The sequence below is a fragment of the Pelobates fuscus genome, chromosome 1 (genome assembly GCF_036172605.1).
Source record: "Pelobates fuscus isolate aPelFus1 chromosome 1, aPelFus1.pri, whole genome shotgun sequence".
Classification (NCBI taxonomy): domain Eukaryota; kingdom Metazoa; phylum Chordata; class Amphibia; order Anura; family Pelobatidae; genus Pelobates; species Pelobates fuscus.
Window position 1 is genome coordinate 149,716,560 of NC_086317.1, and position 10,772 is coordinate 149,727,331.

The 10,772-nt window shown below is 39.8% G+C and overlaps 1 protein-coding gene across 1 annotated transcript; it reads left to right on the forward strand.

The window, feature by feature from the left end:
• Window positions 1–4,816: 4,816 nt before the first annotated feature.
• LOC134600347 (olfactory receptor class A-like protein 1) lies at window positions 4,817–10,453 on the forward strand. Its single transcript, XM_063445014.1, has 2 exons — window positions 4,817–5,531; window positions 10,369–10,453. The coding sequence occupies exons 1-2, from the start codon at window positions 4,834–4,836 to the stop codon at window positions 10,451–10,453; spliced, it is 783 nt and encodes a 260-aa protein (XP_063301084.1). The 5' UTR covers window positions 4,817–4,833.
• The last annotated feature ends 319 nt before the right edge of the window (window positions 10,454–10,772 follow it).

The window sequence follows — 10,772 nt, forward strand, 5'->3', positions numbered from 1 at the left end:
GTTATCAGATCTTTTTGCTAAAAAGTTAAATATTACAATGTACATTCATCTCTGTATGTAGACACACATATATACACACCAGTGCGTTTATGCAGTTATAGAAATTGTAAAAACAGATTACTATACATAAATATTATTTGCAGATTAATCTCTCATTAAAGTTATTAAGTTAAGCACGTCAAAACTAGAGTTGTTTTCATAATGTCAAGCTAGGCATGATACATTTATATTATTTTAACCATGCAAATTTCAAAACATATTTTTATAAATTTCTACATATATATATATAAATGTAGAAATTTATAAAAATATGTTTTGAAATTTGCATGGTTAAAATAATATAAATGTATCATGCCTAGCTTGACATTATGAAAACAACTCTAGTTTTGACGTGCTTAACTTAATAACTTTAATGAGAGATTAATCTGTAAATAATATTTATGTATAGTAATCTGTTTTTACAATTTCTATAACTGCATAAACGCACTGGTGTGTATATATAGACACAGGAAGAAAGAGATAGAGCGATGACACAAAATGGTGAGATGTGTATATGGGGACATTAAGGGTTTCTGGAGAGATCCATATTTATGGATCTCTCCAGAATCCTGGAATGGCATAATTTTCCCAAAATAAATTTTACTGTCAAAAATCTTTTATATTACGTGACCGGCAGGAATTGTCTATTTCATACCATTCCAGGGGTACAGGCACACATAAACACAAACACATACATGCTCACTTGAACACTGTGATTCCTATATAACTGCTGTAGGTGCAAAACATTCTGTTTCTCTTACTTTATTGATATTCCAGGCAAGTTGCTAGAAAGAAAGAGACAAGGTGCCTTTCTTTCTCCACGTCCCCTTACTCTAGATATGAATAATGGTAAAGGGACAGAATAGTAACGGCCACTAGCTACTACTGCAGTCCACACTTTGCAATACAGTATTTAAAAAACATAATCAGGGCATTAAAATGTAGGCTGCCCAAGACTGATCCAACTGGTCCAACACTCCTGGACTCTCATAGCAGTTTTTGCCCTTGTTGTAGCTACTTATAATATTCTGTCTCTTTCCCCTTGCTCACATGCCAGTCGAGATGCTAAAGTGAGTGAGACGCCATATCCTATACTCCTTAGTACTTTGTGCAACTAATCAGTAAGAGAAAAGTAAGAATGAAGTATTTACAAAAAAGTCAGTATGAAAGACAGACCATGTGAAATCTAGAGCAAAGTTCCTGTAACTAGTATGCATGACAGTTTGTTTGTTTAGTTATGTGTCTCTATATGTGTCTGTGTGTTGCATTTCACAAAAGATGGAATGGCAGGGTACAGGCATTCTCTGGCTCTTCACCATGAATTAAACTTGTCATAAAATACCTGGCCTAATCGTATAATACTAGCATGCGATTCTCGGACTCCAATAAATGCCCACTACCTTAATAACCTCTTTGGGGTTCAAGGAACATGGACAGTCTTGTGGTTTATAGTATTTCCAAAACCCTTTGAGTATCATTATATATACCTTCCATTTATGTTTAAATGTATAACTTTTAAGAACACATAAGTTCTATTGAGTATCTATTTATCTATCTATCTATCTCATGTTTAAATATGTAATTTATAACTCACCAAAACTCAAATTCCACCACCACTATATATCATCAAATGTATGCTAATAATAATGATTGCACACATATATGATATGTTACAATAAATGGGATTGTAGCCTTCTCCAGGTTCCGAGATTTTAGGGGTTTATCTACAAGATGTCTGACTATTCAACATACTTTAAAAGCAAAGTGTGTTATGTGTGTGCCTGGTTAATGTCGACTCTGTGCAACTTTTGTTTGTTTGAGAGTGTTTTAGTTGATGCTCTCAGACAATGAATGGGAACCGCCATGGATTCTGGCATGCTGCAAAAGCCAAAAGCGTGTTACTTCACCACCAGCGAGCATTGGCGTCCAGCATAGATCAGGGTAAGGAGCAAACTGTTGCTGTAGAGGTTATGATGCTTGAAGTACACCTTTAATGTGTACTGGCTGTAAGTATTCCTCTTGGTAAGTGAGCGTCAGCACTGCTGTTAAGGTTTTTAAGTAAGTGGGATCTATTGTTGTATATTTAGTTTTGTACTTTTTTAAAAATATTTAACAAACCACAAGCATGCATGAATATCATTGGAGTGTAGGAATTAATAGCAAATTAATAGCAAAATAGTTTACAAACAATGAGCTTTGTATCAACAGACAATGTCACACTCATTGGAATGCATCTGTGATCATCACATACAAAACATTGCCAAGGTTTGAAAAATGTAAAATCGATTCTTCAATCAGACCCCAGAAATTAAACTAGAAGTCCTAAGCTGTTAACAAGTTTTACTTCAAATAATACTACAGCTTAGTGAGGCCTGGACTGGCAATATGGTAAACCATGAAAATAAGCCACAATGGTTACCATCTGAAGAATAATTAGGGGTTCAAAAGATCTTTTAAACTGGCCCAGTAATCTTGTATGTCTGTAGTAGCTTGCAAAAGCAAGAGTGTAATACACACATAAAAAAAAGGGGGGGATTACTTCCCACAGGGTGCTCCAGGGAGTGCCAATCTCTGAATACATCAAATGGAAGAAAAATAAATATCCAGGCACACCTGAGGTCTCTTCTAAAAGGCAGGAGCCGAAACATTGTCTCCACTTCCGTGTTTCAAATAAATGAGACTGCCTTTTAAAAGAACCTTCAGGTGTGCCTGGATATTTATTTTTCTTCTATGTAACCCAGTAGCTGCTGGGTTATATACAATCTCCCTGCATTTTCTGTTAATGACCTGGTTGTAATATGTGGTAGCTAAAGAACTCTGAACTCAAATATAATCAACCATGATAGGAGTCATTTCTGGTATACAAGGTTAAAGCAGCTATTTTTTATTTTTATTTTTATTTTAAATAGGCATCTCCCAAACCACCCGCCTTATCTGTCCTATTTTGTTTTCCAAATGTTCCCCTAATTTTCATTATGTATAACAAGAAGGTTGACAAATGTTGACAAATGATGGACTTTTTGTCCAGCTTCACAGCTTTTTGCAACTTTGCTATTGGCAGTGTATGTATATTCACCTCCCTTTGTAACGTCCTTAAGCGCTGTGTCACTGATCCTCTTTCACAATTGGTGTACTAGGCATGCATGTGATTAAGCGCATACATCCAAAACTGGGCAAACATCGGATGTCTGGCACCGCCATCTTAGAAACTTTGGGATGGTGGTGACAAAAAGAGATACCAGGAGAGGCTTTAAATGAAATAGCAAGTATTTGCTAATATAATTCACATTAATAAAAATATGATTGATCTAAAATATTCTGAATGCAAGTTTGCAAAATGCATAGGACAATGGATCGTATTTACAAAGTAAAACTTTTATAGTTTTATAGTTTATATTTGGAGCAATTGCCATAAAAGCTGTAATCTAGGACCACATAGATATGGCTTCAGGCTTCTAGACCTTAGCCTGGTACTTGTCCTGGTACTTGTCCAAGGTGCTTGGGGTATACACATTGGTTTCAGTTTTCCTCACTGGAATATCAGAACTGCCTGCACTGTGTTGATATTTTCAACTGTAAATCACGCCACTTTATATATTAGTGCTTGCTCAGTTCTATGGTAGGATTCCTTGCTAGAATCATAGTGCTAATTGTGGTCAAGTCACCTGTTGCACTGTCTACCACCACCTAACCAACTTGAACTTCTAGGCTTAATTCAATTCAACATCATGTTAGCCAGTTAGATGGATTCCATGCATTTACCAGTCTTGTGTACTGTATGCAAAAATGAGTTTGCTCAAGTTCATCAGCCCTGCCCAATCCAAGGACTCAACATGAGGACAAAGGTAATTGTTCCAATATAGATTGTTAGCTTATTCGGTCCTCAATAACCTCTTATATATTGTTAACATTTGTAATAGTTTGTCTCTTCTTTGCCATTATATCCCCCCATCAAAACTATAAAGTAATGCAGAACATGTTATTGTTATGAAAATGCAAACCAATGTTTTCTCATGCATTGATCAAAACTTATAAACCTAACTTCAAGGTGAACAAAAATCAATGGAATGTTGTTGTTGATTGCAAAGTTTGCAGTTTGCCTCAGAATTGCTCCAATTTTTGTTATATATAATTTCTAGATGGGACTTTTGCCTGTACATTGGCTCCATATTTTATATAGAACATTTGCACCTACTTTTTGTGAAACAACATTAGTAATGTTTACAGTAGGGGTATATTTACTAATATAGGCCATTATGTTTCGAACCTGTATTTTGACCTCTATGAAAAAATGTGGTGTATTTAGGAACATCCTGGTATTCATGGGATTCTAGGGCCATTTTAATTGTATGCTAATTAATACATACATTGATTTTATAATTGCTAGGTGTTTAGAGAAATACATCTCATTATGTCACTGCTAACACATTTCACTCATATTTGTGTTATTTTACAGGCAGATCTACCCTGCATTGCCAAATTTCTGTTCATTTTAAGAGTTAAGAATATGTGAGTCAAAAAGAATATTCCAAACGTACTGTGAGCAATATCGAACTTCTAATCCATAAAAAATAAAGTGGGTATCAACTTACAATCTCACCAAAACAAGCAAGCAAACACCATAAACAATCAATGGATCTATGTGTAATCATTAAAGGTGTCTCCTTTTTCATTCAGACAAGCGTAGGCATAATAGGTAACTGTGCCATCTTGCTATCATATTTGAACATAATATGCAGGGGTAGAAAACTGATGCCAGTTGACATTGTCCTGTCTCACTTAGCATTCGTCAATATGATGGTCTTGTGGACAAGAGGTGTTCCTCAGACAATGACAGTTTTTGGAATGGAGCATCTGCTGAATGATACAGGATGTAAAGCTGTGATCTATTCCTACAGGATAGTTCGTGCTTTGTCTGTCTCTGTAACTTGTCTACTCAGTGTACTACAAGCTGCCACCATCTCTCCAGTTCCAAAGAGATTCCTTGTCAAAATCAAAGACCTCAAATACTTGAGTATCACCCTCATTGTTATCTGGGCAATTAACATGGCAGTGTGCATAGCTGCCCCATTTTTCTCTGCAGTGCCAAGGACCAATAAACTCCCTAAATATACATTGGACCTGGGGTTTTGCCACGTTTATTTTCCTGACCAAGTGGGTTACATTATTAATGGCTTTGCTGTGTCAGTCAGGGATTTTGTGTTTGTAGCCATCATGGTTTTTGCTAGTGGGTTCATTATACGCACCCTCTACAAACACAAAAAACAGGTCCAGAACTTAAGGAGGATGAACAATGGTCGCAATGTTGAAGCTGAATCAAAGGCAGCTAAAGATGTTCTCCGTCTAGTAATGCTCTATGTCATATTTTTTGGGATAGATAACATAATTTGGATTTACATGTTAACTGTTTCACAAGTCTCATCCGTTATCAGTGATATGAGGGTTTTTTTCTCTTCTATTTATGCATCTCTAAGTCCGATCCTAATAATCATGTCTAATAAAAAGATCCAAAATTCCTTGAAGTGCACATTGAGACAAATAACCGTGACACCAGTTGAGATCTATGTTTGCCACATTTAAACATCAGGAAAAGTTAATACAAAACAAAACTGATCCAAATGTACAAAGGCAAATATTCACATCAAAGTTCTAAAATTCTGTTTTGCTGCAATGTACTGATCATCTTATTCTTGGAAATAACATTGCAATAAACAAAGAATAAATAATTGATATTTGTATTGCATTTGTTCAGTCAAATCATTCTTTAAAATGTTTTGTTATTGGTTTGTGTTTTAATTATACATTTTATTATAAAATGTTATGCTAATTGTATCCACAGAAAGATTACACGCACGACACGCATACGATTCATAAATATATTCCTTAAAAATTCTACACATGGGCCAGGTAGTCTATTGACACAGTAGACCATGCCATTCTTTTGCAAAACCTTAAAACTCAGGCGTTGTTAATCATTCGCTAACCTGGTTTCGATCGTATGTTTCAGACCGATTGCAATCTGTGGCCATTTCTGATAGCGCTTCCCTTTCTCTTCCAGTCACGTGTGGTGTTCCCCAAGGCTCCATACTCGGCCCCCTGCTATTCACATTATTTATAAATCTTCTGCCTAACGTCTGCAAATCCTCAACTGTACTCATGTATGCAGACGACACTGTAATCTACGCTAATAAACCCAAGCTAACGCAGCTTGAGGCTGTGCTCCAAAACTAATTCACAGAGGTAGAAAAGTGAATAGCGGATAACAAACTCTTCCTAAACACTGACAAAACCGTTACAATGATCTTTGGAACTGTATCTAAATGACATAAACTACAAAATCAACAATTGTGTTTCAGAGCAAATTCAAATAGCACACTGACAGCAGTCTGCTCTTTTAAATATCTAGGTATATTGCTAGACCCCAATCTATCCTTTGGCCTTCACATTGAAAAAATCTCTTCAAAACTTTACCCAAAACTAGGTGCCCTATACAGAAACAAATCCTGCCTAAGCCCTACAGTAAGGAAACAGATAGTGCAACAAATGCTAATGCCGGTCATTGATTATGGGGATGTAGTGTATGCACCCGCACCACAAACCCACCTTAATAAACTTAATACGTCATAAAATTTGTAATGCTGCTTTGTACTAGAATGTAATTACTTTATCCACCACTGTGACATGTTAAAAGAGCTAAGCTGGCTGTCGCTGGAATCCCGACGCACTCTTCATCTTTCCAGCCTTGTGCATAAGAGCATTTCTGGGAAGCGCCCACCCTACCTGAATAGAATGTTCCCACCTCCTATAACCTCTGATCCAGTCCAAGCACGTTATTTAGCATACAGCAATACAAAAATAAAGTGGCTCGACCCTCCTTTTCCTACAGAGCACCGGAATTATGGAATAACCTCAGGGACACAATCAAATCTTCATTCAAACTAAAATCTTTTAAGAGATCTTTGGCAATATACCTCAGCACAGAATGCACCTATCATGGTTGAATATATTTATTACCTGTTATGTATTACATTTATACATGTGTGTGTGTGTGTGTGTGTGTGTGTGTATATATATATATAGTTTGTATATTGTATTTTTGTAATATTGTATCCTATTGTAACAATGCAATGTTTTGTGGACAAAGACCCAGGGCATACTTGAAAACGAGAGAAATCTCAATGTATCCATCCTGGTAAAATATTTTATAACTTAATAAATAAATTATTGCTGGTAGGACCTGTTGAGCAATAAGCTTACTGTCAAGGTAATTTACAAAAAAAATACATTGTCAAAGAGTGAATTTCAACATTTAGACCAAATAACCAAACTAAAAATAAGGTTGACTTGTAAAGTTTTGGGAATTGGGCTCAAATTTGAATTTTATTAAAGGACACGGAGGCTCATATTATGCTTATCTCTTTCTTTAATATACCTCAGCAGCAAAGAAAAAAGTTTTAAAACATTAAAAGAATCAACTAGGATAGGTACTCCAGGGGTTAACCTAGTATGCTATCCTTAGCCAATAGGAACAGTCCATGTATCCATGTCCACCCATGTGACCTCTCTTCTCCCTCTTTCTTTGCTGCTGCCTCAGCTAAGTATCACCTAATTTCAGCTCTCTGTATTTGAGTTAAATTATTGTTGATTTTGGTTGTAATAGATTGATTTGTGTTTATATTATTGTTTTACATTAATATTGTACATAATTTGCTGATTTCAGGGAGGTAGAAAGAGTGTTTTAGTGTCCCTTTATAGGGATTTCTATAGGTAGAGGAGGGGCAGCCCTGGTGTTTACTGGGGCTTATGCCCCTAACTTCGTACTGTGGACCGGGCTTTTTCCTCCGGTCCAAGAAACACTCTCCCCCCTCCCCTATCCCGCTGGGTAGTTTATTACCCGCAATCTGTCAAGTTTTATTTCCCTCATAGCTTCCGCGGCGGCCGGCTTCAGTGCGGACATTTCACTGAGCCGCCCGCGCATGCGCATTCGCGGTCGCATAGCGCGGCGGCCATTTTCCCCTCTAACGGCAGAAATTTGCCGCACTTTTCTCCCGACGCTCCCAACCCACTGGGCGGGAGCGCGAGGAAGGGGTAGTGGCTAATAACTGTCAGCCAGCCTAGTGTCCCTTTGCAGCCATTTCGGAGGGAACACTAGGTAAGCTGACAGGGCAGAGTAAGCTGACAGGGCCTTGCCCTATCTCCTCAATTTTAGTTACCTTTTAAGGTAAATTCTTCCCTGTGTCCTTGACTACTAATATTAAAGGGCCAGTATTGTACTGCATCACAGCAGTTATAATTAAATTGTTTATTCCGAGGGCCAATATTACTGTGCAAAATTTGTGACTTTTGGAGCAGACTTAATTATATATAAATATATAATGCAGCAGCCTAAGGAACAAGAATGTGCCAGGTTGGCTGCGAGCAATAAGGACACCACACATGGTGGGTCCCTTGCCCCACAACCTATCTCCCCTCTAGGGGAAGAAGTGGCGTCTGGGGAACAATTGAACTCTGAAGAGTTCCATTCCTTATTAGATGCAACCATGACTAAATCAGTCACGCAGGCAATCTATACGGCTATGGGGGCGATGTCTGACAATCTGACCCTATCCATTAGTAATGCCATTATGGCGTCTGGTCATAACCACAGAGGCCCCAGCTCCAAGGCCCAAGATGAAAAGCCTGCCCCCCTTAGCGGTTGCAAGGCTACTAAAAAGACCCATTATATGGGAAAACAAACCTCCAAAACTGATTTTACGGACAGGTTGCGCCCTGTCACTGATGAGGACGTGGGGCCCCCACGTAAGAGAGCCTCCCACCGGGCAAAAACGGTGAGGTCATGGAAATGGGCAAAAGCCCAAACAGAAATATCCGACACTGATTCGGACCAAGAGGAGGTATTGAGCGAGCCAGAAGAGATGGGCTCATTGGAATCGGAGAACTCTTCTCCAGAGCACAGTTTAACTGGCAAAACAGCCAACAAAGGCCAAAAGCCAGCGGATGATTCAATTATTTTAGATCCGCAAGGGGAACCCCTATTTAATCCTGATGACCTTCAGCACCCGAGGTCGACAGAATGGTTTCCTGCTGACCATGTGGCCCAATATATAGCGGCCAGAATTAGGAAACCCCTGGACAAAGGTACCAGGAATAAGTTGAGGGCAGAATGCCCACGCCCGACAGTCCCGGATATGGCTTGCGCCACACCGGAATTGGACCCCAAAATTGCCCAGTTTCTGGGTAAATCGGGCTGGAAAGCCAAGAAAGGGCTGGATTATTCTCTGCGCCATTGCCAGGACAAGGTGCTGGATTCTTTAGGCCCCAGTGCAAAAATATTCGACATGGTCGAAGCGGCACTTTCAGGGGACACACCAGTGGATCTTTTGGCCATCAGAGAGTGGGCACAACGCTCTATATGCCTGATTGGCAATTCCAATGCGGCACTTTGTACAGAAAGGCGCAAAGCGGTTCTTATAAAAATCGACCCTAAGCTGGTCAACATGGCATTGTCTGAACCTGGACCGTAGGCAAAAGGTCTCCTTTTTGGAGACAATTTTGTCAAAGAATTAGGCAATTACGTTAATACATTCACAGCCCTGGACAAAGCACAAACAAACTTAAAGCGTGTGTTCGCCCCAAAGGTTTTTGGGGGGGCTGGCAGACAGCGGGGCCGTCTGTCCAGCCGTTCATCTAGGAGCTCCTACCGGGGCTACCGAGGCTCCTCTTCACCAAGATTCCCACAAGTGGAAACCAGAAACCCCTCACCCTTCTTCCCTGTCAGGGGCAGGGCATGGCAACCCAGAGGACGCAGAGGCGCCACTTACGGCCGACGGCCTTATGGTGAGTACCTTTCAGAATTCCCATTCTTGTACACCATATGTGGGGGGCAGACTATCCCAGTTCATCGAGGCATGGCACAGACTAACGTCCGATGCCTGGGTCCTCAACACAGTGGGGGGGTACCACATAGAATTTGTTCAAACCCCAGTCCAAACTTCGGTCCCTCGGCCAATAGTGTTTACCCCACAAGACAGGGAACTCGTGTCAAAGGAAATAGAATTATTAAAGGAGAAAGGTGCGATCTATCAAGTCGCGCCTCACTCTCCAGGTTTCTTGAGCAACCTATTTCTTATCCCCAAAAAGGGCGGAGGTATGAGACCAGTGATAAACTTACGCCCACTCAACGCATATGTGCGGTATCGCCATTTCAAAATGGAAGGGATTCATTGCTTGCGAGACCTCCTCAGGTTGGGAGACTGGATGGTCAAACTAGACCTACAGGATGCCTACCTCGCCATCCCCATAGCGGAAGAATGCCACCACTTCCTGCAGTTCCAATGGAAGGCTCAAATGTGGAGGTTTCGCTGCCTCCCTTTCGGCCTGTCATCGGCTCCATGGTGTTTTACGAAACTGTTGAAACCGGTAGTGGCGCTGCTACGCAGCAGAGGAGTGCGCATGATCGTATATTTGGACGATATACTGATCATGGCTCAAGACGCACTCCTACTCCAACAACACCTAACTTGGACAATTACACTTTTAAACAACCTGGGATTTCTATGCAACTGGGAGAAGTCAGTTCTGACCCCTTCACAGTCCATAGAATTCCTAGGATTCAATATAGAAGCGGTCCAAGGAACCTTGAAATTACCGCAGACAAAGATCAAAACCATCAAAAGAGAGATCCGCAGAACACTAACTCGCCCAATGCTCACGGTGAGACAACTGGCCAGGAT